This window comes from Zonotrichia albicollis, chromosome 18 (assembly GCF_047830755.1).
Source record: "Zonotrichia albicollis isolate bZonAlb1 chromosome 18, bZonAlb1.hap1, whole genome shotgun sequence".
NCBI classification, from domain to species: domain Eukaryota; kingdom Metazoa; phylum Chordata; class Aves; order Passeriformes; family Passerellidae; genus Zonotrichia; species Zonotrichia albicollis.
The window spans coordinates 11,660,896-11,677,967 of NC_133836.1; the positions used below are offsets into that span (position 1 = coordinate 11,660,896).

The following is a 17,072-nucleotide window of genomic DNA, read 5'->3' on the forward strand; positions in this document are numbered from 1 at the left end:
AGCTCTCCAATCTTTCGAAATACATTCTCCAATCTTTGGAAATAAGCTCTCCAATCCTTGGAAATAAGCTCTCCAATCTTTGGAAATAAACTCTCCAATCTTTGGAAATAAGCTCTCCAGTTCTTTGGAAATACGTTCTCCAATCTTTGGAAATAATTTGGAAATAAGTTCTCCAATCTTTGGCAATAAGCTCTCCAATCTTTGGCAATAAATTCTCCAATCCTTGGGAATAAGCTCTCCAATCTTTGGCAATAAATTCTCCAATCTTTGGCAATAAGCTCTCCAATCTTTGGCAATAAATTCTCCAATCTTTGGCAATAAATTCCCCAATCCTTGGGAATAAGCTCTCTGCTGCCAGGAGCTCTCCATGTAAGGAGCTCTATAATGTCACAGGTTCCTGATGTGCTTTCCCCACTGAGGGCCCCAAGGGCTCAGCAGTGCTGGCCATGTCCCCTCTGTCACAGGACATTCTGTCACATTTTGCCATCACAGCTGGCAGTGCACTGCCCCACAGTGAGCAAATTTCACACCAGCCCAACGTGTGCCAGTATAACAATGCCAAAGATGACAAAAAGGACTTGCAGCTTTTAAAAATCTATTTCCTCCCTTTTATAACCCACACAATAAGTCAAGTATACTTTTTTAATTACCATCATTTTGACAAATACCTATTCCTCTACCATTCAGGTGTGCTAAATTTCTCTGAGTCCATGATCTTCCTCAAGCTTTTTGATTCTCCAGCTGTATAGAATCAGCACACCCTAAAGCACAATAATTTAGGGTAAATCATAAAGGTGAGCATTAGAATCAATTTTTATTTTAAATAGTATTAGGACTGTGCTGTTCTGCAGTGTCTAAAGTACCTTTCAGCCTGCATGAGCCACAGAGATTTAATTTTTTATATCTATATAACCCTCTGCTATTTAAATTTGATATTACCCCATATATTGAGAATTTACAACAAATACACCACATACTTGAGGTAGTATTCAGGTAGCTTTGGCAGATTCATTTACCAGTAAAAGAGCTTCTGTTTGGAGCTTCAAATATCTACAGAAAAGTTCTCTGAGCTACCTTTTTTCCCTACATAAAGGAACCTACACAATCCTAACTGGCCTAATGCAGTTTCCTTTCCTGTAAAGGGTTTGGGGCACTCCTGCTGGGGGTTTATGTAAATGGACTGAAGCAGCCAGCAACACATCTCTAGAGTCAAAGAATGCATGTGCTTACAATTGTTAAAAATAAATAAAATTAAATACAACATAGCAAGACTGAAAAAAAAGAAAGCAATAACTGATAAAGAAAACAGTGTCAAATTGAGCACAGCTGTTAGTTGACAACATCAGAGCAATGCAGTCCCTTTCCATCCAGCAGAGAGGGATGGTCAGAGACAGGATTTCAGAGGGAGCAGGGGTGCCTCAGACACACACACACATGCACACGTGCACACACAGCATGCAGCAGCTGCAGAGCAAACACAACAACCCAGCAGTGCCACGGAGCACAGCAATGCCAGGAGTGCAGTGAAGAGCTACAGTGTCAACATGAGAGCTGGTGAAGCAACAAAACCCTAACAAAACCAAAAATAAAAGGGGGAATTGCTGGGGTGGGAGGGGAATATCCTTTCAGACACAATCACCCCATCTCAGACCCTGGGGAATCACACAGATCTCTGGAGCTGTGCAATCCCAGGCAGGTTGTGGTGACCCACATGTCCCATCTTGGCCGTGTTTCTGAAGCCACACCACCAAAAAGTGAAGATTTACATTACTTCCACTGAGGCAAAGGAAATTAGAAGAATATTCACAGGTTAAGTGTCTGGCAAACCACTGAACACCAGCATGACAAACTCCAATTCAAGGTTTTCAGCTGCTTATAGTGTTGTGGTTGGTCAAATGAGTGCACACGCTTCCAATTTTGGGTTAGGATTTTTTGTATTTTTTTAAATGTGTGCTCTGGAAAGGAAATACATATTAAAAAATGACACCAATTCCACTCTCTTAACAAAAGCAATCTATTTTCCCCTATTCTCCAGCTCATTTATATTTACCAAACCCATGACCCCTTGATAAAGGAGTCAGGAAAGGGGGGTCCAAAGCAATATGTCCATAAAGGAGTTACTCTTCTCATAAAATAAGAACAAAAGTACTTAAACATTTCTGCTTGTAAGACTTTAACTGAACACATATCTTCCTCCACAAATGAAATTGAATTCTCACAAGGTAAAATTCCAAACCCTGGAAATTGAGATAAATCAGAGAGCAAGAAGAGGATTTCCCTCCAAAGTAAGCTACAAACCCCATTATTTGATAAAAATGAATTGGAATAGAACAAATACAATCCAGAACCTGCAACTTTCTTTTATTTGACATCCAAACATTCAGCAGCCCATAAATACACAGATTCTGGTGAGCACAATGTGCTACAGTGCCAAAGGCAGCTCAGATTTTCAGTCAGCATCAGCCACTCTGCATCCTGAGCACCTGAGGGAATTGCAGAGACTTCACTTTACCCATACTTAACTTTAACTTTACTCATACTTAACTTTAAATTTACTCACACTTAACTTTAAATTTACTCACACTTAACTTTAAATTTACTCACACTTAACTTTAAATTTACTCACACTTAACTGCAGTTGATTACAGATCTTTTTCCTTGGTGCTGCATTTATTTTGTGTAGGTCTCTTAGATGCTCCCAAGGACTGGAGCAGGGTAACACTGACCTCTGTGGGTTCTTTATAACTTCAGAATTTCTCACATGAATCCATGTTTAAACTTGGGACTGCTTTTGCTTTTATGTAAAAAGGATTTACAGAAACTTTATGGAAAAGGAAAAATGCAGCCATAGCAAGCAAAATTCCCAGTCTGAAAGCCCTTAAAGACTAAGTTTAAATGTAACAAGCAAAGAGTAGGATAGGGTTTGTTTCTAAAAAAGGCTTCCCTGAACCAAATAAAGAAATCAAGGCAGATTTATTCAAAATGCTGGTGCTACTGAAAAATGTACTAAATAGAAAGCAAAGATCCAGCCTTAAAAGAGTCTTCTTATAAAGGAAATCCTTACTCTCAACACTGAAGCTGCATTGTAATATTATATACAGCCACAACCTTAAACCTGTTATATAGAGAAAATATTTATAAAAGTACAAGAAACCCATTTAGTTATTGGACTTTATAGTGGTAGGTGAATTTCAGCAGACTCATCTTGCACTGGCATGAACATCAGTGGAGTAAAACCTGTGTGTGGAATATCCCAAACTCCACATGTGGCAGATAAAGAGCAATCCCCACACAGGACTGGATAAAGCTGCAATACAAAACTGGCTGCCAACCATGTCATCATCACCCAAAGCTTTCCAAATGCACTGTGCTGTTAAGCCACTGGCACATGAAGCCACTAAAGGGGCAGGAATTCAGCTGACTCTACATAAACACAATCCATCTGTTCAGAGTTGAAAAGAGCACCACTAGAGTTAGGAACAAGAAAATAAAGTCAGTGTCTCCTTCCAGTCAGCCTAAGTCCCTGCAGCTCCCACCTGGAAATTATTTAAGAAACAAACAAGTTTTAATTCACATTTCAGCTGTAGGAAGAGAATTCTGCATTGCTGCCAGCACTGTCCCAGCTGTACTTACCACTGTCCTGTTTTACACTGACACAAGCCAAAGCAGAAACTCAGAAACAGAAAGTGGTCACACCAGCAAGGATGTGGCCAGCTGAGAGTCACCATGGCACAAGCCTGGGAGGTGTTCACTGGAGAATCACAGCCCACATAAAAAGCATCTTACTGAATCTACAAATTTACTTGTGCACTGAATGGAAATGGTGCTTGAAAACCATGGAATGGCTGGGTATGCATAAAGAATTCTGCCATTAGTCCCAGTCAGCCTCATTTCATCTGTCTGCCTCTCTCTTCATCTACACAATGGTGATATTTGTACTTACCCATGTCTGTAAATGCCTCAATATGAATCACTACACAGGTAAGCCACACAAGATTTCCATATTCTTGTGGAAAATGGGATAGAGGTTCAGCTCAAGCCATTCCCCATTTTTTCCCCATGTCTCCTTCACACCAGACACACATCAAGAAACAACCACTGGGGCTGCAGGTGTATTGCAGGATAGAAAAACCATGTTAGACAACAAGCTTTCACCCAGCACTTTTCTTTTTTCCATGTAACTCTGCACTTGTGACACACACCATTTGTTCTTCACAATTCACACCCAGAACAAGAGCATCTAGATCTACTGCCCATCTCACTCAGAAGAAAATGAAAGATGAAAGGACTGAAGGGGGAGTGCAGAGAGATTTCATCATCTATACTATTTTTTTCTAGTCAATACATGAAGATGGAAGGTAAATCACATGTGATTAAAGAGAGCAGGCAAGGATTCACAGTACAGAAATCAGTTTACACAACAAAGCAGTCACCTAGGAGAGTCTAATGAAAGAAGAGGTGATACACTCCAGGTACCAACAGTCAGACTTGTAGTGTGCCCACAGGAGACCATCTGTGCATTCCTGTGTCAGTACAGGCAACACTGGAACCTACTGGGGACAGAGAGCATGCACAGAGAGGTTGGCAATGAAATCCTGCCTCTGACTCCAGGCAAAGGAGAAACAGCAGAGGAACCCACACCCCCTTGATGGAGGGGATGAGCAGTGTCAGACCCTCACCAGGAACCACCAGAACCCCACTCCATGCTCATCTCCAGCATGCACCTGGCCCAGGCTGGCAGCTGTGACACGGGGCCCTTACCTGCCCTGAGGCTCCCATCTGAGCAGCCTGGGCCTGAGCTGCCTGCACTGCTGCTGCTGCTGCCTGCTGCTGCTGCTGCTGCACCAGCTGCGCTCTCACCTGGGGGATGACAACAAAACCCACAGTAAAAATGCACACCTGAGCAGGGGAGGACACTTCTGTTTCAACTGCATGGACTGTGCCCATTAAAAGGGGTGTGGAGACAACACCAGCCTCACCAACTGAACTTTTTTGGGGTTTTTTTTGTGAAAACAAGTTCCTATGTTTAAAACATTTAGAATAGTTTTCCCACAGACTGCACAACCAGTTCAACAACTTCTTGCACATCTTACCTCTACTATTAGGTCTTATGAATAAAAATCATAGGCACTTAAATTTTTAGCAAGCCTACCAATGACCAGCATTGCAAATGTTTATAAATTCATAACACCTGTCACTGGGACAATCATGACATTTAACTACTCCTAGCTCAGCTGGGAATAGTTAAATGTCACTTCACAAAGTGGAGTTCACAAACTCATCCATTTCTGAAGTGTGGCTGACACCCCATTCCTCCCCAGTAAGGCCAAAGAAAAACAGGTCTGAGCTTTGGCTCAACAGTAACCTATGCAGCCCAGATAAAAATGACTCTAACACTTCAAAAAGCTGCACCATTGCAGCTTTGACCCAGCAAGAGATTCAGCAGAGTACAACTCCTGTCCTTCCCACCTTCTCTTCCAGGCAGGAACAACCAGCACATTGAACTGTGACCAAACCTCCCAACATGGCAGCAGAAGCAAAGCCAGCATGGCAGAGAGCAAACACTGGCTGCAGTCTACAACACTCCAAACTACCTGCTCGTGTTCTAGAAAAGCAAATTGCATGGAGGTCATTTTTCCTTAACCAGAGTATGTTTCTTTTCCTTTTTTTCACTTGTCCGTTAAAGAGCGAGACAAGAGATTATTTTTTAAATATTAGCTGCAGTTTTCACAGATTTCCAGAACTCTTAGGTACAAAACTGTTCTCTATTGGCAGGCCCAGATATAAACCTTTAAACACCCTGTACTCATAACAAGTTATGGTTTTCCTACTTCATTATCAGCAAGAGTCAGATATATGTTTTATTTCTCCAGATGGACAGCTGGTCTCTAGCCCTTACCTGCATAGCTTTTAACTGCTGTGGTGTGAGAGTGACAGGCATAACCTGGCTGGGGATCTGTCCTGAGATTGCCTGAGGCTGAGACACCATGGGCTGGGGCTGAGGCTGGGACTGTGGCGGGAGCTGAGGCTGCTGGGCCTGAGCAACCTGCTGTTGTTGCTGCTGCTGCTGCTGCTGTTGCTGCTGCATCTGTTGCATCTGCTGTTGCATGACTTGCTGAGGTGCCTGCTGCTGTATCTGTTGCTGTGGTATCTGCTGCTGCTGTTGCTGCTGCTGCTGTGCCTGCATGACCTGTGCTGCCTGCAGCTGCTGCATTTGAGCAATCCGCTGCAGCTGCTGCTGCTGCTGTTGTTGCTGCATCTGAAAAGCAGGAAAAGGCAACAAGTTAAAACTTGCAGCAATGCAACAGCAGAGTTAATTTATAGCATAAACCAAAAGTAAACAGAATCCTAAGACATCAGATGGATGTTTTAAGCCCAAAGGAAAGCCTAACCCTTTTATCCACTGACCCCTCATGTATCTCAGCCCTCAATGGTTAAACACCCTGTATTTCCATATTTCCACATGACAGGCTTTCCCGTAACTTTTAAAAGCAAAGGTGAAGTCCATCAGCTTCCCCGGTACAAATGGGCTCAGATACAGTTTTCCAAATGTGATTACCCCCTAACAAAAACTGCACACGAATATCACAGCTGAAGTTTCCTCCCCTGCTTTTGTACCTAAGGATTATATATATAATATATAACACACATCTGTATATATACACACATTTTTTTAAAGTGGCAACACATCATTCACACAATGACAAAACAGCCACTATTGCTAGAGTAATTCAAGGGTATTCGTTCCCAATTTCTGTCAGAATGAAAGACTAGCCTGATATTTATAAAAAGAAAGAGACAAAGATTTTAATTCCCTATTGCTATGACAGAAGAAAGCAACAAAACATCTGTAAAGCCTTTCCTCCAGTATGTAACATACTGCTGTCAGTTAGCTTGCCAATCTAAGCTGAAGCCCTACCCTGCAGTGGAAATGTGTTAGTAACAGGCAGAGCTGATACCTCCACACAAGCCAAGCCTCACCCAACAAGTAACTGATTGTCTTAGGTTACAATGCAAGGTGTAACCAAATGTTTGTATTCTATCACCATCTGTTAAAACCAGGTGGGGCAGTGTACTTTATGTCTTCCATGAACCACCCTCCCTCCAGGAGATCTCTGCTGTCCATGGCCCTGAGTGTCCCTGCAGGGCTGATCCAATCCCAGCATCCCATGGGGAGATGCTCCGCCCAGGGGAGGAGCCAAGCATTCCTCCCTGGATCCAATCTGAGCCTGGCCCAGCACAGCAGCCTTTGCCCCCTGCATTGCCAGAGGAGCAGCTTTCTGCTGCCCTGCATGGCCAGAGGGAGCCCAGGCCCATCTGCAGCAGCCCTGGAGCTGCAGAGGAAAACTCCCCCCTTGTGCAGGATCCCTGCTGCAGCAGAGCCACAGCTGGCACTGCAGGAGGGCTGAGCCCCCATGGATGGGGCTGGGACACCCCCTGGCACACAGGGGGCAGGGCATTTCTGACTCTGTCAGTGGTTTTGTACTACTGCATTTAATTTTAATTTCCCCATTAAATCACAGTTCTGACTTGGGATCTCCTATTGGCTCCCTCTCAAACCAGCACACCCATCACCACATTTGCCATGGGAGCTGTTTGCCATCACCTGCTGTTGGTTTTGCTGCTGCTGCATCTGCAGTTTCAGCATGTGCTGCTGCTGCTGCTGCACAGCCTGCAACTGCTGCTGCTGCTGCTGCTGCGCCACGGCCGCAGCCGCCGCCTGCTGCTGCTGCACCTGGAACTGCTGCTGCATGGCTGACTGCTGGGCCTGGAACTGCTGCTGCTGCTGCAGGGCCACCTGCTGCTGCTGGAACTGCTGCTGCTGCTGCTGCTGCTGCTGCGCTATCTGCTGCAGCTGAAGCTGGGCTGGAGAGAAGATAGACAGGACTTAAAATATGATAGCCAAATAATGCGAGGTTTATTAATGTCCTTCCTTAGCAGTATACACTTCTGCTTCCTCAAATGGATTAACAGCAGAATTAATTACACTTTGTACTACCAACTTGTAATTCACTCTCCCTTCATTGAGAGTAAGTAAAGAGTAAAAATGTGCAGGAGGAATTGTGCACTGAGGTCAGCAGCAGGAAGCATCTTACCATGGAAAACCTGGGTACATGTTTGCACAGGTAAAAATTATGTTCTGAAAAAAACATTGTTCTGAAGCTGACATGATGAAAGAATTTGCTCATACAATTACATTGTGCTGGCTATACTAAGGAAGACATTTATCCACTTAGGTAGCAGTACTTGAAATCAATTATTTCTGAGTTCATTGGCTGATTTAGCCAGAAGGATGACATCTAGTATGACATTTAGTGTGACATCTCTTCAGCACCCTTTCCCTGGGGAAAGGCCTTACTACTGCAAAGCTGATCCAACAACCTCAGTGGCTGCAGCAAAGTGAACACTTACTCTGCTGAGTAGCTGTAGAGACACCAGGCATGCCATGAGGGGCCATGGCTGAGGTGCCAGGCGGCTGCTGCTGCCCTGGGAGGCTCATCTGCTGTGCCATGGGACCAAGGCCTGTCATGCCAGTCATGGGTGCCCCCTGAGCTCGGGAGGCCATGCCCATGCCAGGTGCCCCTGCTGCAGGACCCCCAGTGAGATTCTGCAGGGCATTCATTGGATCTGCAAAGGAAACAGACACTGAAATGCAGCAGCCATGCCATTCTCCACAATCCCCTGCTCTCCACCATCTGATCTGGCACCTTCAGACCATGACTACACCCAATATCCTGACAAACTCAGATGCACTGCCCTGCCTGTGAGCCTGCTGGCACATCTCTGCCTCTCTGTAAAGAGTGAGGATGATTTAAAGTGCTCCAGGGTTGTGAAGTTCCACACAGATTTTAAATTCTTATTAGCCATCTCCAACTTGATACACAAGTCAAACCAAGCTGCCAACAAAACTCCATGAGGATATAAAGCCTTTAACCTCAAAACTCAGAGATCCCACTGTGGATCTTCCTCCTCAAGTCAGAGGAGCAATGCTCAGAGCAGAGGATGGACTTTGCTATACAGTCCCCCCTCTAACATCACTGTTATTATGCATTGAATAAATTCAGTGCCTTTCAAGACAATTTTCATCATCTGAATGCTGGGCACAGAGAAAAGTGAAATTAGAGAGAGAAAGACAATTCAAGAGGCCACAACACAACACACGGTGCAGAAGCAATATGAACCAGGTACAGAACACACACCACCCACCTCCTTCTCAAGAATACTTATAAAATAATTCCCAGCAATATGAACCAGGTACAGAACACACACAACTCATCTCTTTCTTAAGAATACTTATAAAATAATTCCCAGCAATATGAACCAGGTACAGAACACACACAACTCACCTCCTTCTCAAGAATACTTATAAAATAATTCCCAGCAATATGATCCAGGTACAGAACACACACCACTCACCTCCTTCTTAAGAATACTTATAAAATAATTCCCAGCAATATGAACCAGGTACACAACACACACCACCTCTTTCTTAAGAATACTTATAAAATAATTCCCAGCAATATGAACCAGGTACAGAACACACACAACTCACCTCCTTCTCAAGAATACTTATAAAATAATTCCCAGCAGGCCAGAGTGCATGTTCATGAACCCCAGACTGCACATTTGCCCTACAGAGGGATAAAAGCACAGCACCACACTGTCCCTAACGCCCACTGCAGTGAGAGTGAGCACAGGCAGGAGCCAGGATCACATCTAAGCTCTCCAAATGGCCCCACAAATATTTCTGCCTCAGGTGCAACACCTGGGGAGCCACAACAGCCAACAGATTATTTATCACTGGGCTGCTCAGCAGATTATTTATCACTCTGGTGCTTTCAGAACCTGCCTGCTGTGAGCTAGCAGAAGTACAAACAGGCACAAGGAAGGCTGCAGTGTTACAGCCAAAGCACTGGCCCAGCCTGTCATCCTCAGCACTGAACAACCCCAACCCTGTCCTGCTCCCCTTCCTTTACTCCAGCAGCATTTAATACATTTAATATCCCAGCTAGGCAATACACAGATTTGTATACTTTATTCTTAGTAACCACAGCCCTGATGTCTAAGCTGCTCTATCTAGAAATGGAGAGTATGGCAAGGAAGAAAACAATAACAAAAAAGGAACTCTTACCACTGACTGAGGCTTGAGATTTCTTATTGTCTGCAAAGAAAAAAGGATGAATCATCTTTGTTAATAGTGTCACATTGACCTTCTGGATATACTCTCTACAAGAAATATATTCACATTGTCATTTAAAACTTCACTATCTACTGTAGCTCTAATAACATACACTAACCTAAGCCAATTTGGTAATCAGAATGCTATTTAAAAATATGAAAGAAGCAAAGATACAGAAAAAATTAGGAAGGAGGAAAAGTAGCAAGTTTAAATAATTTCTCAAATACTTCTCAATTACAGATGATGTGTAAGAGAAATAGGATTTATAAATTAGGCATACATACCACAGGAAGATTTTTAAAGCAACTTTTTAAGAATCAGCCCTAAAATTTACTTTTCTTTTATGATGATTCAATGAGAAACCACAATTGAGAAGAGAATAAAACCAAAAGTAAAAAATTACTTACGAATGTCTCGGAAATGGATAATGAGCCTGGCCACAAGAGAAAGATATTCCTCCTAGAGGGGAAAAATGAGTATTTTAGCATAAGAAATGAAAACAGAATAACCATTACTTTCTGGTTCTTCAGGATTCTTCCTCAACATACTGGATTTTACTCCACAATGTGTGTGGGCTTTTCAGAGCAGTTCAACACCAAAACAATCTGTTTACAAACCAGGAATATTTTCACTAACACGTCATTGTGGCTGATGGTAAAAGAACACCAAGAAACCACAAAATTCCCAGGAAAGAACCTGAACCTCCCTGACAGCCACACAATATGCAAATATCACAAACCAACATACATTCTCCACTTCTTATCCGCTATAATTCCTTTTTTGTAAGGACAAAACTTGCTTATTTGCATACTGAATTATTGAAGCCCTTGAATTATGTCACATTTGTACTACAGTAATTCTTTTTAAAGCTAAATTCATATTACAAATACAAGCAAATTAGTAACTTGGAAAACTAACATGACAGAAATGTCAGAAGTAAAAAGACAAATATTCTTTGAAATATTTTCTTAGTGTGCTTCATAACTTGTAGGAAGTTGCAGAGGCTGAGACAAACCCATGAAATAACTCATCAGGAGGATGCCAACAGTGGGTACAGATTTGTGGCATCAGCATTGTCACATTTTCACCAAGAAAAGTTCTATTTCAAACATAGAACTTGTCTGGAAACACCAACACTTTCCAATTTCTCACAACAGCTCCAGGGAAGAAGTTTATGATTTGGTCAGAGTGTAGAACTGTAATTACAGCCAGACTTTCACAGAGACCACTCCTCACTTCCCTTCAAGGTAAAAGAAGCAGCACATAAAAATCAAAATTTCACATAAATCTGTATTCCTAAGTGCACTGGCTCTGTATTTCTGCAATTTGTTACAAACTTTTTTTGACACCCAGTAACTTCTGGAAGCAAACAGAGCTTTACCCTTGTTTTGGCCTTCATAAACACATGGCTCTCCATATCTTTGCTGGATTTGTTATGGGCAACACCAGCTTTCCTCATGGCTTCATCACTGAAAAATAAAAGAGGAAAAAAAACAAGGCTGGATTTTAATTGATGGTATTACAAATACTTCCTGTAGTTAGAAAGGTCTGTGAAACAGCTTTTTACCCCTTTCTCATTTATAGATTAAAAACAAACAAAAAGCCAAATATCCACCACAAAAAAACCCCAAACCAGATCATCACCACATATTACTTAAAACTGCCACCCTATAAATTTTATTCAAATAAATAATGGAGGAAAAAAGCCAACTAATTCCTAAAAGGCAACACAAATATTCTTTGCAGAAATTCAAGGCCAACTGCTAAACAAGTCATTATTTTACTGCCTGATGCATTATTTTGACAAAATACCAGCACTTGTTTATTTGAGAAAAACTGAATGACAGGATTAATGTAATCCATGTTTGGCAGACAATGAGATGGAGCTTCCTAGCATCAGGATTTTCCAAAAGAATTCTCTAAACATAAAGTGGAGGAATAAAACAAAAAAGGTTGTTTAAAGGCACAGAGGCTTTCCCAGTGAGTGAGGACAATGAGGGGGAGCGTGGGTTGGGCACAGAGGAGCTGCAGCGTGGGCAGGGGGCCAGGGGACATGAAAAGAAGGAGCATTTGCAGCACATCAAAAAGCAGCAACTAATTCACTGTGGAACATGCAAAGAAAGACATCCCAAAACAAGGAGTTCAGCCAGGTGAAGTTCTGTTCCAATCCTCTGAAATTCTGAGAATGAAATTGTCAGAAACTTCCCTGCAAAACCTGTTCTTTTCTAAAGCAGCCTGGCAGTTACAGTCTAAACTGCCCAAACCAGTGATCAGGAAATACTTTCACTTCATAATTAACATATCAGAAAGTTATTTCTGGGTGACTGCCTTGCACCAGCAGTACCCAGCATTAAATGCAGGTCAGGGAAATGACTCCTGGAAGTTTCAGCCACTCTGAAGAGACACCACTGCTTTATTTCCCCTGAATTTCTGTGACCTCCCATGCAGCAGGAATGGGTAAATGGGTTCAGCTTTCTCAATCAACTCAATGACTGCTGGAATGTTGGGGGACACAAGACAAGATGGACTTTGGACGTGGTTAACATCAGAGATTTGCTAACAGGATGCCTTGGCAAAAACAAACTTTGAAAATTAGACTTAGATTGCAAGAAGATTAAATCAAAAGGGTTCACCAAAAAAAGGAAATCTAATTAAACTCTGGACAGCCTCAGCAGAGGAGAGCAGATGTTTAAAATGCAGAGCTCAGGCTGCCACAGCTCACAGCCAGCACTGCACCTGCTGCAAGGCTCTCATGGGAGCCTTTGTGGGGTCTGGCAGCCACCAAAACAATGCAACAATGCTGGTTGTGCATGAAGCTTTCCTAAACTGCAGCAGCACCTGAACATTGGGCACAGCAACTGCTCCTCCAGCAAACAAGCCTTGAGGTGAACTGCCCATAAGGGAGGAAGAAACTGCACCCAATTCTCTATTAACAGTCCTTTTTTTCACTTTCCTTTTTGGAAAGGCTGTCTCTAAATCCACACTATGCTGAATCCTCCTGAACTTTCCAGTCCCAGTACAATGAGAATTCATGTTGAGAGCACTGAAAACGGAGTAGGCAAAAAGAGAAGACAAAGATTGCACAGAGAGAAGCAAAGGAAGTAACAGGTAAGGCAGCACTTAGAGGATGTGATAGAGACAGTGATCAATATGGTATCAGGAACCTGAAAAAAATCCACAAAGCAAAGAAAAAAAAAAGTCCAAAAAGCAAATAAATTATCTGTTTTTATATGAAAAATTTCCTCTTGACATTATAGAACATGGAAGATGCATTATTGTGGCTACATCTGCATTACTGAAAATGTCCTGTCTGTTAGAATTCCAAAAAAAAAGTCCAAAAAGCAAATAAATTATCTGTTTTTATATGAATAATTTCCTCTTGACATTATAGAACATGGAAGATGCATTATTGTGGCTACATCTGCATTACTGAAAATGTCCTGTCTGTTAGAATTCCAAAAAAAAAGTCCAAAAAGCAAATAAATTATCTGTTTTTATATGAAAAATTCCCTCTTGGCATTATAGAACATGGAAGATGTATTATTGTGGCTACATCCCCATTACAGAAAATGTCCTGTTAGCATTCCAATAAAGGTTTAGACTGGGAAGAAACAAAACTACACAACTTGTTCACATATTTAACTGCAATCAACATAAAACCAGTTACATTAAAAGACTATGGAAGTCTGCTAAAACAGTCACAGCTTTAGCACAGAGCACATTCCTTGCAGAAATCCCAACTCTACAAAACTTTGGGAATGAGAAGGTACCGACCAATTCAGCCTCCATCTGCTTGGTAAGCACTTAGTAAATGTGTAGATCTGCATTAAAAATCTGATTTCATGCAGAACACCCAGAGCTGTGTAGATGTAGATTAATGTAGATGTGTAGATGTGCACTAAAAATCTGATTTCATGCAGAACACTCAGAGCTGTGTAGATGCAGACTAATGTAGATGTAGACTAAATGTGTAGATGTGCACTAAAAATCTGATTTCATGCAGAACATCCAGAGCTGTGTAGATGTAGACTAATGTAGATGTGTAGATGAAGACTAAATGTGTAGATGTGCACTAAAAATCTGATTTCATGCAGAACACCCAGAGCTGTGGTTTCACAGGATGCAGCACTCAGCACCAACAGCAGCTTCAGGAATTCCCCCTCCACTCTCACAAAGCTTCTTTCCAGCCCAAATATGTGCAAGCTCTCACTCAGGCCAGCTGGTCTAACAGAAGAATCCTGCAGAACATGCCCTGCTCCCTCCCAGGGCAGAGCACAGCAGGGCTGTGTGAACCACAGCAGGACATGCAGATGCAGGGCCAGCACCTCCCAAAGCATCCCAGGGACCACCAGAGCACAATTCCCTGCTCACACAGGCACAGAGTGAATTTACAGCCCAGAGCACACCTGTCCTTCAGGCAACACCAACATCTAAAGGCATTTGAAGGAAAGGGAGGCTCCCAAGGCACCAGGGTGTACTGGAGCCATGTAAGGCCAGGATAAAGTGGTGCCCTGCAAGCAGAAGGGTTTATCCACACTCCCACAGCACTGCTGGCTCCTGGAACACCCTGGGAGAAGCCACAGCTGCCCCTCAGCCACTGGAGCTCAGGATTTCCCAGTCCTGCTCCAGTATGGGAGTTCTGCTCAGCCCTGCAGCCCCACAGCACCCAGTGCTGGACTCAGGACATCCAAAGCACAATTCCCAAATGTCCACAACCAAATCAAGCACCTGGAGCACTGAGAGATTCCTCAGATACCCACACTGAAAGGGTCACTCACAGCATCACTCCTGACAGACCAAGCCAAAGCCCAGAAAACTTCAGTGTTGTCATGAAAACCCAAGTGTGGAATTGCAACAAATGGAGACACCCAGAGCCAGCAGCTCTAAAGAGGCTGCCTCAAAACTCAAAACCTATTCAGATAATTCAAAATGAGTTATGTGATTGTTTCATGCTTTCAGTGTTCAAGACCAATGTTAACATTTATCCTGACAAGTGTCACCCCTTGCTTGCAGGATGAGCTGAAGATGTGCACACATTTAAGGCTGCATTTCCCAAACTGCTCAGAACTACCTTCCCACAGATGTAAAAACCTGCAGGTGATTCACCAGATGTTTAATTACCTCCCTCTTCCACCTACATCAGCCTCTAATGACACAGCTGGGAAAGAAACAGGAACTTGGAAGTTCTTTCTGGAAAGAAACAGGAACTTGCTGCATGGAGAGCTCCAGTTTTTAGCATGTGCATTAATTTAATTCTCATTCATCTTATCCCAAGTGCCACAAGGAGCCAGGCCAGGCTGTTTTGGATACCTAACACACAATAATTGCTTTAAAAAGTCTGCTGCAGTCTGGAACAACTCATCCCAGCCATCCCAGTAACAGTTTTGCTTGCTTTTTAAACAAGGCCATGAATGCAAATATCTGATCCATCCTGTAAAACTGGGAGTGACAAAAAAAAGCTGTCACTACATCTAATAAAAAGCACATGAATCAGACCAAGACATCTGTGCACTTGTGTAAAAGAAAATAAACAGAGGGCATGCATTAAAAGTTTAGGATTACAGTCACCTCTTCATTTGGCATTAAAGATTTTTTGGTCAGTAGCAGTAATTTTTTAATCCCTTGTTGTGCACTTCCAATGAAACATTTTTGAGCACTGTTAGAGAAACCACCCTGCAGTTTGCAGGGCAAATACAAATCCAGGTTTGGTTGTGTTGGGTTTGCATGTGCTTACTCACGTTTAGTCCTCAAATCACAGCACTCAGGGCACTCCTGTTTGCTTGTTTTGACAAAGCAGCAGAACAGAGAGGAAGGAAGGGATTAATCTAACAAGATTAATGACTTTACAGAAAGTTTAGAAAGTGAAAAGTGTTGTGAGCACCAAGGAAGTCTGGCTGGCTCTGACACACAAACACCATCCTACTCCTTCAATACTATAACAGTTTAATTGTAGAAAACCCACAAACACTCACACTACTCATCTGTCATAGAAAACCAGCTCAGTTTTAGGTATTGATTGCTAAAATCAACAAGGGAATATCAAGCTTTCCAAAATACATGAATTAGCACTCCAACATTACTTTAGAAAGAATGAACAGTGCTTGCACTTCTGTGCTGGTAGAAGAACCTTTAGCTTTGGAAGAAGCCTGCAGAGCAGTAAAGTAATTCAAAGGAAGCAATTATTTCACAAAGAAAAACTGAAAAGGCAACAAGCTGAACTCCACATTAACCCATCAGCATTTTTATTTCATATTTGCCCCCAAAAGCCAGACACAACCCCGTAACAGTGATTTTCATAGGGCTGAATATGCCAAATTTCACAACATCACGGACACTGGCAAAATCACAGCCCCAAACCACACGGTGTCAGGCAGGGTAGGAAATCGGTGTTGCTGAGGAAGGGGAAAGTGGAAGAGAAGGAGGATCGGGAAAATCCAGTCACGGACCGGTCCCGGTTACCCCACACAGGGTCTGGGCAAATCCTGGCAACGGCGCCCCTCAGGAGAGGGCCAGGCTTGGGGAAGGAAACACCGGGGAGCGGGTACGAGCCCAGGCAGCCAGGGCAGGCCCGGAAAGCCCCGCAGAGCAGCGGGCACGGGCGGGACCGCGACAGGGCCCCGCAGCCGAGGCCCGAGCGCGGCCTACCCATCACCGAGCGCGCGGCTGTCACTCACATCTGGCTGACGAGCTTCTGGCGGAAGTTGGTGCTGCGCCAGTCGGTCTCGGGCCCGGTCACGTCCATGGCGGCCCCCGGAGCGCGTCCCGCCGCCTCCGCCGCTGCCCTGGGCCTCCGCCGCGGAACCGCCGCGCCGCCGCTTCCGTCGCGCGAGGGATCGCGGGAAATGTAGTCCCCGAGAGAGCCCCGCCAACTCTCGCGGGATCTGCCCTGCTC

General features: G+C 43.4%; 1 protein-coding gene across 4 annotated transcripts in view; it reads right to left on the reverse strand.

Moving 5' to 3' along the window:
* MED15 (mediator complex subunit 15) overlaps positions 1-17,065 on the reverse strand; it is a 29,071-nt gene extending 12,006 nt beyond the window's left edge. For 3 of the 4 annotated variants that reach the window (XM_074554424.1, XM_074554423.1, XM_074554421.1), the window contains exons 1-8: positions 16,855-17,065; positions 11,562-11,649; positions 10,588-10,639; positions 10,133-10,162; positions 8,413-8,628; positions 7,607-7,866; positions 5,900-6,259; positions 4,762-4,860 (exon numbers count right to left, since the gene is read on the reverse strand). In XM_074554424.1, the coding sequence (XP_074410525.1) occupies positions 4,762-4,860; positions 5,900-6,259; positions 7,607-7,866; positions 8,413-8,628; positions 10,133-10,162; positions 10,588-10,639; positions 11,562-11,649; positions 16,855-16,922 (1,173 nt within the window). In that variant the 5' untranslated portion in view covers positions 16,923-17,065. The remainder of the gene's footprint in view (positions 1-4,761; positions 4,861-5,899; positions 6,260-7,606; positions 7,867-8,412; positions 8,629-10,132; positions 10,163-10,587; positions 10,640-11,561; positions 11,650-16,854) is intronic. The other variant, XM_074554425.1, reaches the window with a different exon arrangement.
* Positions 17,066-17,072: the final 7 nt, after the last annotated feature.